The following is a 22,842-nucleotide window of genomic DNA, read 5'->3' as shown; positions in this document are numbered from 1 at the left end:
AAATGCTTGGGATTTAAGTTTTCAAAAAGCAGCGGTAAAATATATTTATAATGTAATTATATACATGTAAAAAACTGGACTAGAATAACAACATACCAAAGTGCTACCAGTGATCATGTATAATGGTGAGATTCTGAGCATATTTTTTTCTCTACTTTCTAAATTTATTGTGGAATCATAACTGTGACAATGACAACAAATAAAAATTTTAAAGTCAGATGGACACTTGCTGAAGTATATAAATAAAACATTTAAAACATGCATATTAATAGTTATTGTATACTATAATAACCAGGGGTGAAAAGTTAATGATTCACATAAAAATGTTTGTAATTGATAATTATGTTTATATATTCAAGCCACATTTTTTATTTAAAAAAAATTTTTTGAGGGCACCTGGGTGGCTCACTCATTAAGGATCTGCCTTCAGCTCAGGTCATGATCCCAGGGTTCTGGGATCAAGTCCCACATTGGGCTCTCTGCTCATTGGGGAGCCTTCTTCTCCCTCTCCCACTCCCTCTACTTATGTTCCCTCTCTCACTGTCTCTCTCTCCCTGTCAAGTAAGTAAATAAGATCTTTAAAAAATATATTTTTGAGATAGAACACTGTATAAGTTTAAGATGTATAACATGTTGATTTAATTCACTTATGTACTGTGAATGATTACCACTAAAGCATTAGCTAACACCTCCATCATTTCACATAATCATCATTTGTTTTTTGTGGTGAGAACATTTAAGATACACTCTTAGCAATTTTCAAGTACACAATACAGTATTCTTAACTATAATCACGATGTTGTTTATTAGATCCCCAAACTTACCCATCTTATAACTGAGAGATTGTACACTTTGACCAACATCTCTTCATTTTCCCAACCCCAACTTCAACCCCTGGTAACCACCATTCCATTCTGTTTCTGTAAGTTTAGTCAAGCCACATTTTAACTTTCTTTTTACTCTATTAATTCTCCAATATGTAAACATGGTTGATCTTCATAGTTTTTCACCTGTTACAACCACCTCAGATAAAAATAGCAAATTTGATGTCAGGTATCCCTGAATAACACATTCTGCTTATTACTTGACCCCTGGCCCCATCTCCTAAGACACAGAGGACTAGAGGTAGGACAAACTCTGGCCTCAGCTACGGATGTTGATTCTACAGAGACAATGAGATCTCAGCAAGAGGCAAAAAAGCCTTGTAGCTTATGGTCAGCCAGTTCAGTGAACCTGTATTCAGGCAGGAAACTGAAAAGTTACTGCAATTAAAAAAAATGAGCACCACTAAGTAGCTAGCCACTAGAGAATGTACTTCAACTGGTGGTCTTTAGGCTTCTATTCTCCCACACAGTAAAATAACTGAAGTAGCTAAGTTTATCTTCAGAATGAGCCTAAGGCTTAGTATGATTTCAAGATTTGAGGGGCACCTGTGTGGCTCAGTCAGTTAAGCATCTGCCTTCGGCCCAGGTCATGATCCCTCATGATTCCAGGGACCTGGGATCGAGCCCCACATTGGGCTTCCTGTTCAGCGGGGAGTCTGCTTCTCCCTCTCCCAGTCTCGCTGCTTGTGTTTCCTCTCTTGCTGTGTCTCTCTGTTTCAAATAAATAAAAACAATCTTAAAAAAAAAAAAAAGATTTGGGATGGCTTCTCCTCCTCCCCATACAGTTTTTCCCTAACTACATCGGAAATTCCTTTATAAAGAACTAAAGTTTTATTTCTAACTGGAAATAAAAGGCTTAAAATATAATTGACAAAGAAAAATAAAACACCAGTGAGTTCCAGTCCATGTGAACTACCAGATTCTTTTCTGTTTGAATACAGGGAAAGGATTATAAAGCCGGGAGCTAATTGGTGCTTTAATACAAAGACCTGAAAAGGGGAGAAGTAAATAGATTGGAGAGCAAAACTAAAGAAAAATCTTTCCTATATTTCAATTTTACCTTCAGCTGATGGCGTGTTTTTAAATTTTTTTAATTGTCTTTATTCTACCTTTTTTCTTGCAGTATATTTTATTTTACTTTTTAAATAGGCTCCACACTCAACATGCGGCTCAAACTCACAACCCCAAGATCAGGAGTTGCATGTTCTACCCAACTGAGCCAGCGAAGCACCCCTTGTTTTCTTTATTTTAAACCCAAAGATACTCTATGTCTACTGTGGCTCCCCCTGAAAACCACAGCAGGTTTCTCAGAGTAACTTAACAAGAGATCGGGTCTATAGCTGATCATGCAGAATGTTCTACTTCTGACAGTAACACCAGGGTATATTACAGAAAGGCATGGCCATACTCCTTCAAGAGAGATATAGTTGGGTGCCTGGGTGGCTCAGTGGGTTAAAGCCTCTGCCTTCGGCTCAGGTCATGATCCTAGAGTCCTGGGATCGAGCCCCGCATCGGGCTCTCTGCTCAGCATGGAGCCTGCTTCCTCCTCTCTCTCTCTCTGCCTGCCTCTCAGCCTACCTGTGATCTCTGTCTGTCAAATAAATAAATAAAATCTTAAAAAAAAAAAAAAAAAGAGAGATGTAGTTAAGAAATGAGTTGCCTAGAACCAACACTTAAGGCAAAATAAATAAATAAATAAATAAATTTACTTCTAGAAAAATTTTATTTCAAATTTCCTTTCAGTAATAGGCATAAAAATAAGGCAAGCTATTCAAGATAAATGGGTGTATACTAAAATGTTACTTTGTTATCTCAGGGATTAAAAACCAACTCTCGTTCCTTTCATTTCCAAAAAAATATTAACTACCATAAGGTTTTTTAGTCTTAGTGTGTATTAATTCCATTATACCCAATATTAATTTCAATGAAAAGAGTCCAATTTGAATTTTATAGTTGATTTGAAGTTTCTTTCAGTAGAAATACTTCCTAAAGTGCAAAAATCCATTTAAAAGGATATTCACTCCTAAGAGTCCAAGCTTTAGTAATTGCACTAAGACCAAAAGTTGTACAGTTATGAGTTCAAATCAAAGCCTTTCTTACCACTAAAGATTATCACAGAAAATTTCTGAACATCTCAAGATCTACATCATTGCACACAATACAATAAATAAATATTTTTACTCAGTCACATGGGTTGTCATTTACTTTGGCATTGACTAGCAGAAGCCACTGGACTTCTCATTCAACTGATCTATGATTATTTAATAGGAAAGTACTTTGATGACAAACAGAATCATTTGTTAAAATAGCAAGCAGAGGGGTGCCTGGGTGGCTCAGTAGGTTGAGCTTCTGATTTCGACTCAGGTCATGATCCCAGGATCCTGGGATCAAACTCTGCATCGGGCTCTCCGCTCGGCGGGGAGCCTGCTTCCCACCCCCCTCTCTGCCTGCATCTCTGTCTACTTGTGATCTCTGTCTGTCAAATAAATAAATCTTTTAAGAAAATAGCAAGCAGAAAGCAGCACTGACAGAGTGGCATCTTCTGTGTCTTCCTGATGTACTGCTGTGAGTCAAAAAGAGTAAAACATGGACACAAAGGCAACAAAAACAGACATGGCCACCCAGGAAGTAAATTTCTAAGAGAACATCAAAGCTGTTCTAAATCACAGATAGTAAAAAATAATTTCTATTTTCAAGTTACAACACACACACACATACACAAAATGATGGTTTTGCTAGGTGAAGAGCAAAACTTCAATAAACTACAAAGCCAGCTCAGGTTAGCTTCTTCAAGAGGACAATAACAATGTAACATCTAGGGGCACCTGGGTGGCTCAGTGGGTTAAAGCCTCTGCCTTCGGCTCAGGTCATGATCCCAAGGTCCTGGGATGGAGCCCCACGTCGGGCTCTCTGCTCAGCGGGGAGCCTGCTTCTCTTCCTCTCTCTCTGCCTGCCCCTCTGGCTACTTGTGTCTACTACTACTGTCTGTCCAATGGATAAATAAAATCTTTTAAAAAAAAATGTAACATCTAATTCTACCTAAAGAGTATTAAAATGGTTATAAAGATACATTTTTGAAATTACAAAGCATTTATTAACCACATACAAAATCTTAGAGTCATTGTTGCAAAGTTTTAAAATAATATAGTGCTGTAACAAAAGGGTGGGAGGGAAGGGGGGTGCTCTTCAGACTCCAAATTCCAAAGGCCAGTGACGGTGTGAAGTAATGTAAGGAATAATGTATATAGAGTTTATTCTCCTTAACTATTATTATTTTTTATAAAAGCTTTAGTGATATATTTTTTCACCTAAGGGGGGAATATATACATACAGCTCCAGGTTTCTTCCTGGCTTCTTTATTTCTTTCCTTTTTTTTTATTTTTAAAGATTTTATTTATTTATTTGAGAGAGAGAGCATAAGAGCAGGGAGGGTCAGAGGGAGAAGCAGACTCCCTGCTGAGCAGGGAGCCCGATGCAGGATGTGGGACTAGATCCTGGGATGCAGGATCTTGACCTGAGCCGAAAGCAGTCACTTAACCAACTGAATCCCCCAGATGCTTCCTTCCTGGCTTCTTTCTTTTCAAGTTTTCTTTCTGTTCTAAGTTTCTTTCTATTCCCAGGGTATCTAAAACACTAAGCATGGAGGACCTGTCCAAAGCTCCTCTAGACCTGAATGGATTATTTTAGCAGCTGGAAATAGTACAAAGGGATTATCCCTTAACCTTTTCCCTAGAAATCTGATAGCTTCTGAAGCTACAGCTCAATTTTCTCTGATGCTTCTTTTAACAACATTTCATTGCATGAAATAAGTCTACCACACAAGATTTAAATGCAAATTTTAACTTGTATTTATTATATATAAAGCAACATTATAATCTTTTATTCTATCTTAAGACAGAAGGATAAATGCCTTGGAATCACTCTGTTCAAAAAATTTTATATCATTTTCTAACTATTTAATTCTTAAGGATTTTAGACATTTTGTGAACTTTATTTATCTTTAATCTGCAATTAAGTTTCTTACCCTTTAAATGATGTATATCTGCCATCTGATATGATATGTTGCTCTGTAGTTTAACCTGAAAAAAAAATTAAGTTTCATTTTACTATAGAATATATAGTTTTGCTCATATTTCCTTTTTTTGGCTCATATGCACTTTGAGCTTGATCATAAATGCAAAAGAAAAATTCTTAACTTCTACAAATCTACCCCTTTCCAAAAAGAATTAAGAGAAAAATTCTGATTTTGTAATACTCATTTTAAATTTGTAAAAGGATATTCATTTTACTTACTATATAGTCTATTAACTTTCAAACATTTAAAAGTTTGAGTTGAATATTGCTTAATGGGATTTTTCAAAATCTTACCAGAAGAGACCTCTTATTAACTCTGTATTAAGAAAAGAACTAATTATTTGAATCAGTTAATGGCAAATCAAAAATAACTGATGCTTATTAAGCTCCCATAAGATAACATATACTACACAGGACCTATAATTGTGTTCACTGCCCTTCAAGAGCCAATATAAAAGAACAATAAGAACTTAGAAGTATACCAAAATATGACTCAAATTAAGGCATAGAACTTTATTTAAATCTTTTTTTTTTTTAAGTAATCTTTACACCCAACATGGGGCTCCAATTCACGACCCTGAGATCAAGAGTCGCAAGCTCTACCAACTGAGACAGCCAGACACCCCAGGCTCAGCACTTAATTAAAAAAAGTTTTTTAAAAAGGCTTTGGAGAGCTAGGATTCACCCACAAAGAACTACTGTACCAGTTCTTGCTTAAAAAGGCTTCATTGAATTGGTAAATGCAACTAAAATATCGCTACAAACAGGTTCCCTTGTCACCCTCAAGAGTAACTTTACAGATTCATATTGATAGAAGCAGCTCCATGAGTACCAAAATGATTATGATAAATACCTCCTCAATCTCTGAAGAGAAAGCTTTAAAATTCTTAGTTTGAAATAATTATAGATTTGTAAGAAATTGCAAAGACAACACAGAGAAGTCCCATGTACCTGTCACACAACTCCCCCAGTGTGTACATCCTATATAACCACGAATAACATCTAAACCAAGAATCTGACATTGGTACAACATGTAAGCATTAATTCTATGTCATTTTGTCATATGTACAGATTCATGTAACCACCACCAAAACCAAGATACAGAATACTCTATACTCTATCATCACAAAGATGTCCCTCATCCTGTCGTTTATATTCAAATCTATCCTCCTTCCTCACACCATATCTAATCCCTGGTAACTACTAACTTGTCCTCCATCTCTGCAACTTTGTCATTTCAAGAATCTTATATAAATGGAACCATGTAACATGATCTTTTTTTAAAAAAAGATTTTATTTATTTATTTGACATAGAGAGAGAGACCACATGTAGGCAGAGCAGCAGCAGGAGAAAGAGGGGGAAGCAGGCTTCCTGCTGGGCAGAGAGAGCCCAATTCGGGGCTTGATCCCAGGACCCTGAGACCATGACCTGAGCTGAAGGCCGTGACTTAACCCACTGAGCCACCCAGGAGCCCCAACATGTGAACTTCTAAGATTTTTCTTACTCAGCATAACACATAGTTGTTGCATATATCAATAGTTCATTCCTTTTTATTGCTGAGTAGTATTCCATGATATGAATGTACTACTGTTTTTTAAAAAAATTACTATATATTTTTGTGGTTTCTACTTTTTAGTTATTACAAATACAGATGCTATGAAAAATCATGTACAGATTTTTACATGAACATTAGTTTTCACTTCTCTGAGACAAATGCCCAGGAGTGAGGTTACTCCTTTTTTAAAGGCCATGTCACTTTCATTCTCATTTTAAAAAAATTACTATGCCAAGGTACTGGACGGGAAAATATAAAACAACTGGAAAACATGAGAGCAGCCTCAAGGAATCAGTAGACAAGGCAGCACCTAAAGCAGTATAATTACTGTAGGAATTCAGGGATGAATCTTAGTTGATGTGATCAGGGAAAACTTTATGGAAGGGACTTAGGCTATGAAGGCTAAGTAAAATTGTAAATTGGTAGAAAAAGATATTTTAGATAGAGGGGATTGCATTAGAAATGTTAAAGAGCAAAGAAAGCATGAGGCATGATGCGCCTGGGTGGCTCACTCTGTTAAATAGCTGCCTTCGGTGCTCAGGTCATGATCCTGGGGTCCTCAGATTGAGTCCTGCATCAGGCTCCTCGCTCAGCAGGGAGTCTGCTTCTCCGACTTGTGCTGTCTCTCGATATCTCTCTCTTTCTCTCAAATAGATAAATAAAATCTTTAAAAAAGAAAGAAGGAAAGCAAGCAAGCAAGCAAGCATGAGGCACATATGAAGTCCTGATCAAAATACTGTTTGGTTATAAGACATAATAAAGGGGAAAAAACAGTGATAAAGAAGATTGGAGAAAAAGTCCTTTAGCCCTAAGAAGAGTATACTCTTCAAACGGAGAGCCAGTGACTTTCAAATTTCAAGTGAAAGTTTATCCATAACAAATAACTAATAAAAGCATACCTGTTCTAGTTGAAACGGAAGTGGCAATCTAGGAGTCTCTCTCTCTTTTTCCCCTAGAGTCCTGGTAGCTTTGAAGAATGGAGTTTAAAATATGATGTTGATATTTAGTCATAAAAAGGAATGAAGTACTTGTACATGCAACAGTATGGATGAACCTTAAAAACATTATATATGCTAAGTAAAAGAAGCCAGTTGCAAAAGAACATAGGGTTTCTTCTGGTGGTGATGAAAATGTTCTGGAATTAGTGGTGGTTGCATAGTACTGTGAATTTATTAAAAACCAAACTGAACTGGAGAAAAAAACCTGACCTGTACATCTTAAAATGTAAAGTTTTATGAAATAAAAATTGTTTGTCAAATTTTTAATGCAAAAAAATAGAAATGAAAATGCCAAAGGTATTACAGGGACTGGATATGAAACTGGAGATAAAATAATGGACAAACTCCAGGCACCCAAGAAGTTTATTATTTAGGAGAGGCAGTCAAGTAACTTGTCAATTATAATACAGTAAAATAAATGCTATTATTAGGTCCTACAGACATGACAGGAAAACTTAGTAGAAACATTAACTCCTTAGATGAAATGTCTTAGGGGAATGAGGGGTAGTTTCTGGAGATGATAGCTAAAATATGTCCAGGAGGAAGAGTAAAGTTTTGCCAGGTAGAAGTGGGCTGAGGGTAAGGAGGAAAGATATTCGAGGCATGTGTCCAAACTCTGAAGTGAAAAATACTATACATTACAAAAACTTCAAACAGTTCTAAAAAGCTGTAACAGACAGAAGGAAATAGCAAGAAATATGCCTACAAACGTAAGCAAGGTCCACATTATGAATGGTCTTGCCAAAAAATTCCAATGGCAATGGTCAACCTTTAAAGGACTTCAAGCAAGGTAAAGAGATCCAATTTGCAACCTGGTTTCAGTGTGATGAATGGACCAGAGGGACAAGACAAGCGAGGGAGACCAGGTAAGGAAAGTAGGAGAGAAGGAGACCACTGTTGCATTTCAGGTAAGAAAATGATGGTCTAGGCCAGGGAAGGGCACACTATGGCCTGTGAGCCAAATCTGGCCTGCTTCCTGTTTTGGGAGGGATGTCAAGCTAAGGATGGTTTATACATTTTTAAATGGTTGGGAAATCAAAAGAAGAATAATATTTTGTGAATTAAATGCAATGGAAATTTCAGTGTCTATAAATAACGTTTTATGGGAAACAGCCACATCCATTCATTTACATATTATCTCTGGCTGGAGCTATGGTGATTGTGACAAAGACCATATGGCCTGCAAAGCCTAACATATTTCCAATATGGCCCTTTATGGAAAAAAAAAAGTTTGCCAACCTCTGGTCTAAACTAATAGAATAACAGAGAAATAAATATATGTGGGAAATATGAAAGAGGATGAATGAATAATCTTGCTGACTGATTAGATAACAGCGGTAAAAGAAGAAACACCAGGCACAATGTTTAGATTTCTAAAGTAGGACACTAAATGAGTAAGGATGGAATACTCCCCAATAGGGAAGCAAGAAAAATAGACTTGGGGTGGGAAGAAGTGGGGGAATGATTTTTTTCAGGTTTGAACCTGCTGAATATGAGGGCACTTGTGACACACCCCAAAAGAGATCTGGAAAAGGCTGGAGCTTCTGCACCACTGAGTTGAGGCTTATTAGCATATGAAAGGCAATTAAAGCCAAGGGGACTAAAGGTGAGATCACTGATGGAAAGGTGCAGAGGTTGCAGGATAAACTGATACCAATTTCTGCAGCTGATCACTAAGAACTACTCTTCAATCATTTGTAATTAGCCTGTGTTTACATTCTTTCCCACTTCCTTTATTTTCAGGATCCCCCTCCTTTTTCTTTGCATTTTTTTGCCCCCCCAAAGAACATAACCATCTTTTTTTCTTGTTTTCAACAAGTTAGCATGACTTTGTTTTTTATCCATTTTTATGATGTTATTCCAACTTCTCTACACTCTATTTTACTTGCTTTTTAAATTGCTAGAGAGATGCTGTTCTTAAATGCTAGGCTATGAGTGCTCAGCTTCCCTAAACTGTCTCTTTTGTATCCTTATATACTTAAAAAAAAATTTAATGGAGAAAGAAAATTCAGTCTACAGACCACAAAAATAGTACACGATTATATGAACAGTACTGCTTTATTCTTATCATTTTAATTTTCTCTTCAATATTCTTTTTTGAGAACGGAGATGCTGATCCCATGGCATATATATCAAGTCCTCACATTTCAAAAGCTGCTCTGGAATAATGTATTTTACATGGTATTAAAGAGAAAATCATAGCTTGTCTAGATAAGTCTTTACTTACTCCAAGCATAATAAATTTTCTACCCCATTCCTTTGCCATGAAGAATTTTTCAGTTAGCTTCTCAGACCCCACTCCCCCTTATGGCACAGTGTTCCCTTCGCATCTCATGTTCTCTATTATTCCTGTCAATCTTTCCAGCAGGAGTCTCACAATAATCTTATATTTAATGTTTAGTATTACCGGCAAGTACCAGTTCCCAATATCTCTCACTTCCTATTAACAGTAGTTTCATTGTGCAAGTTATCACACCTTCCACATGCCTTTGAACAGAGGTGCCAAGGATTTGCTCAAAGATCTCAGCAGAGCCCAGCTGGTAGATCATTAAACCCAGAAGTTCTCTTCCCTCTACAGCAATTTTACTGTATTGCTCACTTTCAGATTCTTGATGTCTGCTACTAATCTGTTCATCTTTTTGACATTGCAATATCATAGGCGTCTGATGTCTCTTCTCTCCATATATACACCTCATCACCCCCTTCAGTTCTTACCTAGCTTCTAAAATATTTTCATAAAGAATCCTTCTAACATTCAATGTTATCCTTTCAAGGAAATCTGAATGTGTTTTCAGCTAACATGAAACTTTTTTTGTATTCTTGCAAAATCTAATATAAAGCAATGACTTAATTTTGGCTTTAATCTTATGTTTTCTACTATCTTGAGTCTGTTTATGAAGACTTTTCCTATTTGGCTTCTGATTTATTTGCACTAATTTCTTCAACTCTGTCTTCCTTTCCTTTTAAGCTTCTCATTAATCAGTTCTTTAACTCCTTTGGCTTTAACCCTCTGAGAGTCTTCACTTCTTTAATACTTCAACCATCTCATCACCTTCAAAAGGAAGTTTGGCTTCCCTTCTGATTATTCCTCCTCATAGTTTTAATTTTCTGGTATTCTAACATGAATTTGCTTACCTTTAAATGACTCTGATAAAACTTCCCAATTGTTCTGAAACTAATTTAAGTTCTCACTATTGCATGATCAGAAAAAGACATTTCACTTTACCACAAAAACTCTGTTGGAATTGGCAATGCTATAGGAATACTTTCCCCCCCTAAATATATTCCAGACAGGTAATAGTACATAAACTCTAAGAAGTATTATTTAATCATTATTTTATGAAAGGACTCTCATTGTCTGGCTATACAGGTCCCTTTTGGTCACTTTCAGACTTTTGCCAAAACTTCCTTTTTTACAATATGCAAGATCTCAAATAATTTCTCTATCAAATTTCTTTGGGGATAAGAAGTATGTGTTAGACATGCATGCACACAGATGCACGTGTGCACACAAACACAACCCCATGCCCTTGCCTAATTTACATCTATCAGATAGATTCCAACCTGGATTCCAACATATCCTTCAAAAACCCACAATACTCAAAATACCTTGCCTGACTCAAGTCCTCTGGTAAGAACCTCATATTCAATCCTTTCAAAAACTAAACATTCTTTTATCACACACCGTCCTACTTCCAATAAGAATGTCACCTTGTCTTCTACTCCCAAGGTTTATCAGAAATGACAATTCCATGAGAACAGTGACTGTGTCTCTCACTCACCCCTGTGCATCCATCTCAGTAAATGTTTGCTGAATGACTCCCTAGATCTTCATGCTCCACACTCTCTGTGATACATAGTTTTCTACCTTAAATTGTACTTTATTCGTGTTTGTATAATTCTAATTATCCTCCAATAACTTAACTTCTAAACTCCCTCATTTATTTCCCCTTGTTATCAACTTCATTGCCTTAGGCCTTAGTTTCCCTCTCCTCTTCTGCAATGCTTTTTTCTCTGGGATTTGAAGTCGATCTATAATTGGCTGATTATGTACGCTGTCTTTGGCCTTTCCCATATTAATCTCTTAAAATGTGTTTACTATCATTCATGAAACATTTTTTTCTGTCTTCCAAGACATATGTTCTTTATCTCTTTCTTTAGTAACAATTATCTTCTGATAGTTTCCTATAGCACTTCTCACTCATCCCCAGCTATTTCATCTATTTTCCTCTAATTTTTCTTCCTCCAATACCTAACACTTAATCTTTATATTTTTACCAACTCTTTCTGAAGCTCTTTTAGTGCTTTCCCCATCCCATATGGCTACTTTGAATTAATTTTGGCAGCTGTTACCAGCTCAGTTGCTCTGCTTCTCTTTTCATTCTCGGACCTTGAAAATGGCTCAGCTGTGCGTGCTTCACTTTCATTATGACCTGTTCTTGGGCAATCAGCACAACTTTGACCATTGATCCAAAAGGCTATATATAATTGGCTTTTTACAGATGTCATTTCTGGCTCCTTTTTCTCCACACCAGAAACATTTTTCCTTATATCTCATACTCAGATGATTTCTAGAGGCAATTCTATCTTCTATAATGTAACTGCTAAACCTGGATCATGCTCAGAATCACCTAGAGAGCTGTAAGAAATACATATTCTTACCTCCTCCACCTCACTCCAGTGTGATTTAGTAGTCTGGGATTGGGCCCAGAAATCTTTTTTTAAGAGCTCAAGTGATTCTGATAAGCAGCCAGGTTTAGTGATTGAGTAATCTATAGTATGTCTTTGGCCGGCACGTATACCAGCTGGATCAAAATGGGATATTGATACAAACTGATGGGTGTAAATTTTTTTTAATGTTTATTTTGTGTTGGTTCTTGTGCTAAGTGTTTTATAAGTATACTACATTTAATTCTCACAAACATCCTATGAGGTAGGCTTTACATTTTACATATAAGGAAACTGTACTCTATTTCATATGCCTACAGTAGATTCTGAATATTCTCCCAAGCAGTGCCACGCAAGAGTCTGTGCTCATGACACTGTGCATATACTAGATCAACTACATAAATAAACTTCACAGAGTGCCTGGGTGCCTCAGTCAGTTCAGTGTCTGCCTTGGGCCCAGATCATGATTCCAGGGTCCTGAGATCAAGCCCCACACTAGGCTCCCTGCTCAGCAAGGGAGCCTACTTCTCCCTCTTCCTCAGCCCCTGCTCATGTGCTCTCTCTATTAGAGAAATAAAATCAGAAAAGACAAAAGAACTGAGAGAAGAAAAACAAGAGTCTGGTGTCATGGAAGCCAAGAGCACAGAGAGCTGGGTGAAAAGATGGTGAGATATCAGGAGTAGGAAGAGAAAATCCAAATGTGAACAAAGACAATTCTCTTTTTAAGAAATGTAACTCAGAAAGGAAGAAAAGATGCAAGCATTTTTTAAGTGCCAAGGAGCAAGTAGAGAGAAGTTGAATATAAGAGGAAGAGTGGATTAATAATATTACAAGGTCTTTGTAAAGGTGGAGGGAATTAAATCCAGAAAACAGGTACAGAGGCTGGGCCTAGAGAAAGTAGGAACTTTTTTTTTTAACCCCAACAAGGAGGGAAAACATATGGTTAGAGAAGTAGGTATGCCTACAGATTTGGTAATAAAAATTTATCAGTTCCTGTCCAATTCTTGGTCAAAAAGGAGACAAGATCACCTGCTGGGCTATAGGAAGGGAAAGAGGAATTTAAATGGGGGAAAGAAGGTGCGGAAGGCTTGAGGAGGGTAGAAGTTTGAAAGCTGTTGGAATAGATAACGCTGTCTAGAGAGTATTGTAATTTGTAAGGGCTGCTGAAAACCCATTTGAGGCAGCTAAGCATAAATTTCTACAAGTACCAGTCTGGTTATATACTTTTTCTCCAGCTATGCTTAAAATAGACATGTACAAGAGAGAATAATGGCACGTACAAGAGAGAAACTGAACTGAAACAACCAATCACAGAATCTCAGCTAGATAGGTAGTAAAGAATGAACAAGTCTGCTGGAAAAGAAGAAAAAGATAAGTGGTCCAGGTGAAACTGAAAAACAAATATAGTCCAACGGCAGCTCTAATATCTTTTTTTTCTTTAAAGATTTTATTTATTCACCCATTTGGGGGTTGGGGGGAGTGCTCATGCAAGCGGGAAGAGGGGCAGAGGAAGAATTCCAAGCAGACTCAGTGCTGAGTGTGGAGCCCAACAAGGGGCTCAATCTCACAACTGGAGATTATGACCTGAGCCAAAACTGAGAGTCAGACACTCCACAAACTGACGAACCACCCAGGCACAACCCCCCCCCCCAATTTCTTTTTGATATATTCTCCCAAGAATATGCAAGTCTGAAGTTCACAAACTTTAATATTTTTTAATTAAGTAAACTCTACATGCAACATGGGGCTCAAACTCACAATCCCAAGATCAAGAGTTGTATAAATATGAGCAAAACAACATGAATCACTCCCAGATATAAGAAATTACAAGGAGCATAATTCACTACTCTCTCATTCTACCATCGCAACTGATATTTCAGATGGGGGCTGCTCCGTCTGCCTAGTTCCTAGAATGAGGAAGATGTAGAGCCATATCTTCAGTCAAACCACAAAGAGCATGTTGAGTGAGTGATAATTTTTTTAAAGATTTATTTATTTATTTTGAGGAGAGAGAAAAAGTGTGCACCAATGGGGCAAGGGGCATGGGGAGAGATTCTTTCAAGCAGACTCCCTGTTGATAGAGAAGCCCCAAGCAGGGCTCAATCCCACAACCCATGAGATCACAACCTGAGCTGAAACCAAGAGTCAGATGCTTAACCAGCTGATTTTTTTAAGTAGGCTCCACACTCAGTGTGGGGCTAGAACTCACAACCCTGAGAATGAGCTGCATGCTCTACCAGTTGAGCCAGTCAGATACCACAAGTCAGTGATAAATTTTAAGCCACATAAGATGATATAGATGGAGGACTAAGAAACAGAAAGGAGAGAAGGAGAGGTTGGTAGGGAAAGAAAGGCAGACTTTAAGGTATGAGAGGAAGAGTCTCCTCCCCATCTGCCGTTTCTAGTTCATAAAGCATTTCTACTTACACACCTCACTAAACCTTAAAACTTGAAATATAAAAAATAAAAATAGTTTCTCCACAAAGTAGCAACCCTTCTCCGCTTCCGCACTACCTTCGGTTTATCTTTTGGTTCTCCTGCCTCTTCCCTCTCTTCATCTTATTAACCAGCCTGTTAGTGCCTAGAACTGCATGCATTCACACTCCACACAAGCTTTCACCAGGTCCAGACAATTCTTCTTTTGCAATTTCTCTCAGATCTGACCCTTAACTCTTTTAATGTTCATGGCAACCACCTTAAACTACAAGGACTATTTTCATCTAGGTGGACTAGAACAGAACCTCTGTAAGAGCAGAGATCTTATTCGATTGGTCACCCCTTATCCCCTGGCACAATTCAGGCACTCAACATTATGACAGAATAAATAAATGAAGAAATCTAACCTATCACCAGTCTTTTTCCCACTTTTATCTATTTCCATATGGTAGTGACAAACATCTTGGCAAAAACTTGTTTTCCATAAAAATCTTTCTTCTAGTCGAAATCCAATAATAGAATACTATTACCCATAGTGTGAAATCTAAAACTCTTCTACCAAGCATTTAATGCCTTCCAAAAGGTGGGAACCACTTTATCCATTTATCAAAAATGGTCTCCTTGACATAGTCAAGCTAGTTTTTTTTTTTTTTTTTTTTTTTTTTAGATTTTTTCTTTATTTATCTGACAGAGATCACAAGTAGGCAGAGAGGCAGGCAGAGAGAAAGGAGGAAGCAGGCTCCCTGCAGAGCAGAAAGCCCGATGTGGGGCTCGATCCCAGGACCCTGGGATCATGACCCGAGCCGAAGGCAGAGGCCCAACCCACTGAGCCACCCAGGTGCCCCTAGTCAAGCTAGTTTTAACCATCTCTAATTTAAACTACTTTTTCCTATGTCCATAGTTCATCAGACTGTCCTTTCCTTTCCTTTTTACCACTACAAATTAAAAACCAAGAGTTAAGCTGATTCTACAATATCATAATGTTAATTTCTATAACTAAGAATTTCATTATATTCACTATTCCCATCCTTCCAACATGTTCCCAATTTTTTGTGCTATTAGGCCCTAGTCACAGCTTCCACTTCCAGGTCCCCTCTAACTCAGTCATATCCTAGCCACCTCCTACCAGAACTACCCAGTGTTGGGTTGTCAAATTCCCTTTTAGGTCTTAAGTGTGCTTTTAATTTCTTCCTATGTTAATTTATTCAGCATATATTTATTGAGCAGCTATTTCATGCAAGTCACTGTTCTAAGCACTGGGGATATAGCAAATCACAACAAAAGACAAAAATCCCTGCTCTTGCTAGAAGATTATAATATTTAAAGTGTAATGTTTATTACAATAAACAAAGGAGTCATACAATAGCATAGAAAGTGGTAAGTGCTGTGGAGAAAATACATTAGAGATGGAAAATGGGGGGAAGGCCTTAACAAAAACCTGTCATTTAAATGAAAACTTTTAAGAATGAGAGTTACCATGAAGCTACGTGGAGAAAGTGGGTCCAGGACAGAAGGTATAGCCAGTGCAAAAACATCATCACAGGAAAATGACTGATACATCAAAGAACTGATCAAAACAGCCAGCATGGTGTGAATGAAATGAGCAACAAGGGTAGTAAGAGGTCAGAGAAATGTAAGGGAAGCAGAGGGTCTAGGGCCTGTGGACCACTGGAAAGACTCAGGACTTTTTCTGCAATTGAGATGAAAGCCATTGGAGCATCTTAGGCAAGTAAGGAATATAACCTAACTGGCATTTTAACATAGTGCTATGTTGAAAACAGACTGAAGTAGGAGCAAGGAGCAAGAAGAAAGGAATTTAGTTAAGTTATCACCAATAATTTAGGCAAGAGATGGTGACAATTTAGACAGAGTAAAGGTAGTAAAGGAGGTAGAGAGAAGTGTCTGGATGCTGGATTTATTTGGAAGCTAAGCCAACGAGATTTGCTGGTAAATTGGATGTGGGGCTAAGAAAGGGTCAAGAATGACTCCAGAGCTTCTGGCCTGAGAAACTGATAGGAAGGAGTTGCCATTAACTGAGCTAGGAAAAACTATGCATAGAAGTTTTGAGGTAGGGGAAAGATCAGGAATTTGGCTTCGGACTGGTTAAGTCCAAAACCATATATGCCATCCAGGAGAAGATGATGAGTAGAGAGTTAAATGTCAAGGCTGGAACTTAAGAGAACACTCTGGGTTAGAGCTATAAATTTGGAAATCATCAGTATATAAATGGTATTGAAAGAGGTGGCAGGGTGAACTCTCTAAAGAACTATGTGTAGATAAAAAAGAGGTTCAAGGACTAAGCCTTGGAGTATTCTATTTGAGGAAGAACCAGAAAAACAGAATGAGAAGGAATGACTAGTGAGGTGGAAAGAAAGCAGTATTTCCTGTAAGCCCAAATGAAGAACATGGTTCAAGGAAGAAGAGAAAGTAAACAACTGTATCAAATGCTGCTCATAGGTGAAGTAAAATAATGACTAAGAACTGATAACTGGATTTTAGCCAATACTCAAATACTAGACCGCAGTTGGTATGATGAGGGCAAAAGCCTGATTAGAGTGAATTTAAGGGAATATATTGTTGTTTTCAGAATAAGCTACCAGACTTACTTCCAGCAATAATCCTTCTACATAGCAGAAGACCAAAACTGGGTTTCAGCCTCCCTTTCTACGAAAGTTATCTCAAGTGATCATACTCATTACTTCCAAATGAAAAAACTGATGGTGGTAGAATCAGTCCTTAGTTTTCTGATACTAATTCCCCAGAAGTCATTGTACTAGAAAGCTCACTTCAGTCCTCAGCACCTTGAGTGAGTATATGTCCTAGATTTTCTAAAGGTTCCAATTTAATATAATTTCCTTCTGTTAATGAAAGGGACTCCTTATATGTGCAATAAAACATGTAATTTCATGCCACAGCAATAATTTTTAAATTTTTTTCTCAAATGAAGAAAATTCTCTTTCAGCTAGGGGCTGGGGAAGGGAAAAAAAGAGAGCTTGTTCAATGGGTATAGAGTTTCAATTTTGAAGATGAAAAGGTTCTAGAGATCTGCTGCACAACAATATGTATATTGCTAACATGACTATACACTTAAAAATGGTTAAAGTGGTCAATTTTATGTTATGCAGTTTTTCTCAATAGTTTTTTGTTTTGGGGGTTTTTTAAAATTCTTTTTCAGACATGATGTCCTGATTTTCAATTTGGAAAATACAGACACTATGCTGTTAACTCAAATCTTGAACTGAAGGCATTCCAGGCACCGTTAACATTTGAGAAATTTAATTTATTCAATTATTGAATTTTGTTTTGGGGGAGAAGTACTATTTAAAGAAGTAAAACTTGTTAAGAAACTCTTTCCTCTAAGCTTTAAAATAGTTTCCTCCTTTCTTCCAGTTACAGTAAAAGATAGCATATGGCATTAGGCAAGTGGCTACCAGAATGGGTCACTAATAAGCAGAATGTGTCTAAGCACAAAACCGCCTTGGAGAATTTGGTATGGAAAGTTTCTATCCATATTTTTAGTCATATGCACTTTCAGGTCTTTTTAGATGGTTCTTTAGTAACTGACCTTTCATTCCTTGATTTCAGTTGTTCTTTGTATCCTTATTAAACCTCCCTCATGTAATTAATACTGATTAGTGTTGTGCATAAGGAAAGACCGTGACTATGGAAAGCCCAATAACATAGTGCTTAAAAGAACAGCTCTAAGATTAAGCTGCCTGGGTCTGAACTCTGAATTCATAACTTATTATTACCTTGGCCAAACTGCTTATTAACTTCTCTGTGCTTCTGTTTCCTCATTTGTAAAATGAGAATATTATCTGCCTCAGAGGACTGAGATAAACAAATAGTGTTTACAACACTGCCTGGCACATAGTAAGTGTTCAACATATGTTACCTAGTAGAATATCTTTTTTACAGTTCCCAGTACCTAACATGGTGGTCCCTCAAATCATAAACTGGGAATTTCAAAGAATTTCCTAACATGTTACTTTATTCCCGATTCCTTTTTTGCTGGTGCCGAGCTACTTACTCTATAAGTAAGTACATTTTGGATTATTTTCTCCTAAATGCTTCAACTTTTTTCCCAACTCAGTTAATGATCTTTTTGTTAATAACCCTTCCCCTTCAAGAGTGCCACCTGTAGGGGCACCTGGGTGGCTCAGTGGGTTAAAGCCTCTGCCTTCAGCTCAGGTCATGATCCCAGGGTCCTGGGATCGAGTCCCGCATCAGGCTCTCTGCTCGGCAGGGAGCCTGCTTCTCTCTCTCTCTCTGCCTACCTCTCTGCCTACTTGTGATCTCTCTCTCTGTCAAATAAATGGATAAAATCTTAAAAAAAAAAAAAAAAAAGAGTGCCACCTATAGACTGTGAACTTTTTCTAAGTCATTCATTAAAAATGTTAAGTATGACCAGTGCCAAAAGTAATCCCTTGTGTCCCATGTTTATTATAATTCTCCATCTGAGAAAGTAACCATGATACATTAAAAAAAACTATGGCATTAGGAATCAGAAGATGCAAGGTTTTAGATCCAACATCAGGTACTAAAGACCAGAGGCAAATAACTTTTAAAGGCTTTAGTTTTCGGGGGACATGGGTGGCCTAGTGGTTAAGCGTCTGCCTTTGGCTCAGGTCATGATCCCAGGGTCCTGGGATTGAGTCCGAGGATCAGGTTCCCTGCTCAGCAAGGAGTCTGTTTTTCCCTTTCTCTCTTGCCCCTCCCCCAACTTGTGCATGTGTGCATGCACGTTCTCTCTCGCTCTCTCAAATAGATAAATAAAATCTTTAACAAAAAAGTTTTAGTTTTCTCATCTATAAAATGGAACTACAAGTCCTACCTACTCTGGAGTTTAGCTATGAAGATCAAATGCACCGGTCTTTCAACTCTATTATTCTCTATTCTTGCTGCCATTGTCTGAAATACGGATCCACAGTTCTTGCCTAAACTTCTGCAACAACATATTTCTGAACTGATCCTGATTTCATTTTCTTTCCTCTATAATTATCCTCTATACTATACCCGTAACTATCTTCTCAAAATACAAATTTGATTATATTGTTCTCTATCACCTAGAAGGTGAAACTAGAACTCCTTAGAGTATGGCATTTAAGACTTTTAAGAGTCTGGCCCCAGAGAGCCCAGAAATAAAACCTCACATATATGTTAACTGATTTTGCAATAAGGATGCTAAGACCATTCAATGGGGAGAAAAAATCTCTTCAACAAATGGTGGTGGGACAACTGGATAACCATATGCAAAAGAATGAAGTTGGACTCTTACCTTACACCATACAGGAATAGTAACTCAAATGGATCAAAAACCTAAACTTAACAGCTAAAACTATAAAATTCTTAGAAGAAAATATAGGGGGAAATCTTCATGACCTCTGATTTGGGAATGGTTTCTTAACTATGACACCAAAAGCAAAGTCAACAAAAGAAAAAAATGGATGAAACTGGATTCCATCAAAATTAAAAACTTTCCTGCATCAAAGGATATTATCAACAGAGTGAAAAAACAACATACTGAAGGGAGAAAACATCTGCAAATCATGTATCTGAAAAGGTTTTTTTTTTTTTTTGAAGACTTTATTTTATTTATTTGTCAGAGAGAGAGAGCACACAGCAGAAAGAGCAGCAGGCAGAGAGAGAACCTGGCTCCCTGCTGAGCAAGGAGCCTGATGCAGGGCTCAATCCCAGGTCCTTGGGATCATGTCCTGAGCCAAAGGCAGCTGCTTAACAGACTGAGCCACCCAGGTGTCCCTGAAAAGGGTTTAACATCTAAAGTAAATAAAGAATTCCTTCAACTTAGCTAAAAACAAATAATCCAATTAAAAATGGGCAAAAGACTTGAACAGATCTTTCTCCAAAGATAAAAATGACGAAGAAGCACATGAAAAAAGATTCAACATCATTAGAGAGAAATGCAAATAAGGTGGGGTATCTCTTCATACCCAGTACAATGGCTATTATTAAAAACAAAATAAACAAACACGTTGATGAGGATAAAAAGAAACTGGAACCCCTGTACATTGCTGGTAAGAATGTAGAATTGTGCAGGCACTGTGAAAAACAGTTTGGAGCTTCCTCAAAAAGTTAAACATAGAATTACTATATGATTCAGCAATTCCACTCCTAGGTAAATACCCAAAAGAACTAAAAACAGATTCAAACAAATACTTCTACATCAATATTCAAAGTAGTAGTAGTATTCACAATAGCCAAAAGGTGGAAACAAATCAAGTATCCAGCAACAGATAAATGCATAAACAGAATGATATATATACACAGAGAGAAAAAGATGGTAATGTTATTCAGCCATAAAGAGGAATTAAGTTCTGATACATGCCACAACATGGGTAAACCCTGAAAACATTATGCTAAGTGAAATAAGCCAGACAGAAATGGACAAATATGGTATGATTCCAGTTGTATGAAGAATCTGGAATAGACAAATTCATAGAGACTAAAGTAAAATAGAGGTTATCTGGAGCTGGTTTATGGGAATATGGTTTATGGGAATTGCCTAATGGGTACAGAGTTTTTGTTTGAAATGATAAAAACAGTTCTAGAAATAGATAGTGGTAACGGGTATTTGTCATCATTAATGTACTTAATGCCATTAAATTATAAACGTAAAAATGGTTAAAACAGGGGTCCCTGGGTGACTCACTCATTAAGTGTCTGCCTTTGGCTCAGGTCATGATCCCAGGGTCCTAGGATCCAGCCCCGCACTGGGCGCCCTACCCAGCGGGAAACCCACTTCTCCCTCTCCTTCTCCCTCTTCTTGTGTTCCCTCTCTCACAGTCTCTCTCTCTCTCTCTCTGTCTGTCAAATAAATAAATAAATAACATCTTTTAAAACATGGTCAAGGGGGCGCCTGGGTGGCTCAGTGGGTTAAGCCGCTGCCTTCGGCTCAGGTCATGATCCCAGGGTCCTGGGATCGAGTCCCACATCAGGCTCTCTGCTGGGCAGGGAGCCTGCTTCTTCCTCTCTCTCTTTCAGCCTGCCTCTCTGCCTACTTGTGATCTCTGTCTGTCAAATAAATAAATAAAATCTTATTAAAAAAAAAAAATGGTCAAAATAGCAAATTCTGAAGCAGGCTCCATGCCCCGCATGAAGCCCAGTGTGGGGCTCAATCTCAGAACCCTGAGATCATGACCTGAGCCCAAATCAAGAGCTGGATGCTTGGGGTACCTGAGTGGCTCAGTCGGTTAAGTGTCTGCGTTCAGCTCAGTTCATGATCCCTGAGAGCCTGCTTCTCCCTCTCCCTGCCACTCTCCCTTCTTGTTCTCTCTCTCTCTCTCTGTGTGTCAAATAAATAAAATAAAATCTTAAAAAAAAAAAAAAAGTGACGCTTAACCAACTGGGCCACACAAGCATCCCTAAGATCCTAAAATAATAAATTTTATGTTAAGTATATTTTACCACCACAACAAAAAAATGATAATAAAGAGTCTGACCCTAAATAGCTTTATCTCCAGCTACAAATTCCCTTCCTTTTCACCACCTTGCATGCCACTCTCCTACTAAACTGCCTCACCCGTGAAGGTACAACAGACTTTCAATCTTTCCTGGCTTCATTTATGTTTCTTTGACTTTACCCCTTTCCAAGTTTAGTGAACTACTCTTCATCCATCAGGATTCATTCTTCAGTGAATCCTTTCCTTCTTGACTTCCTGAAGCAGTTAATTATTCCTTTGTACTCTCAAATCCCTTCGTAAATAGTTCTACTGTAGCATTTAAAAAATGCATTATGGATTTTTTTTTAAGATTTTATTTATTTATTTGACAGAGAGAGATCACAAGTAGGCAGAGAGAGTGAGAGGGAAGCAGGCTCCATGCGGAGCAGAGAGCCCGATGAGGGACTTGATCCCGGGACCCTGAGATCATGACCTGAGCCCAAGGCAACGGCTTAACCCACTGAGCCACCCAGGCACCCCTGGATTATTTCTTGACACGCATCTCTTTGATTACATTGAGTTCCTTAAGAACAAGTACTGAATCTTACCATCTTTCTATACCTAGCACATAACCCATGGTAGACACTCAACTTTCCCAAATAAATGACTTATGTATATATCATGCTTTGAAAAAATCAAAAGTACTATGTCAGGAAAAGGACTTATTTCATTTTATTCTTTGTGAATTTATTCAAGTTAGCTTCCAGTTTACAAAACAAGTCCCTAAAGATATGCAATATATAATGATTTTTTTCTTTATACTCCC

The 22,842-nt window shown here is 37.6% G+C and overlaps 1 protein-coding gene across 2 annotated transcripts in view; it reads right to left on the bottom strand.

Moving 5' to 3' along the window:
- GOLM2 (golgi membrane protein 2) overlaps nucleotides 1-22,842 on the bottom strand; it is a 105,231-nt gene that overhangs the window by 68,168 nt on the left and 14,221 nt on the right. For both annotated transcript variants that reach the window (XM_059372715.1, XM_059372716.1), the window contains exon 2: nucleotides 4,909-4,963. In XM_059372715.1, coding sequence (XP_059228698.1) covers nucleotides 4,909-4,963 — 55 coding nt within the window. The remainder of the gene's footprint in view (nucleotides 1-4,908; nucleotides 4,964-22,842) is intronic.

Source organism: Mustela nigripes, chromosome 13 (genome assembly GCF_022355385.1).
Source record: "Mustela nigripes isolate SB6536 chromosome 13, MUSNIG.SB6536, whole genome shotgun sequence".
Classification (NCBI taxonomy): Eukaryota; Metazoa; Chordata; class Mammalia; order Carnivora; family Mustelidae; genus Mustela; species Mustela nigripes.
Note: the sequence above shows the minus strand (reverse complement) of the source record. Positions and strands in the feature narration are given on the sequence as shown.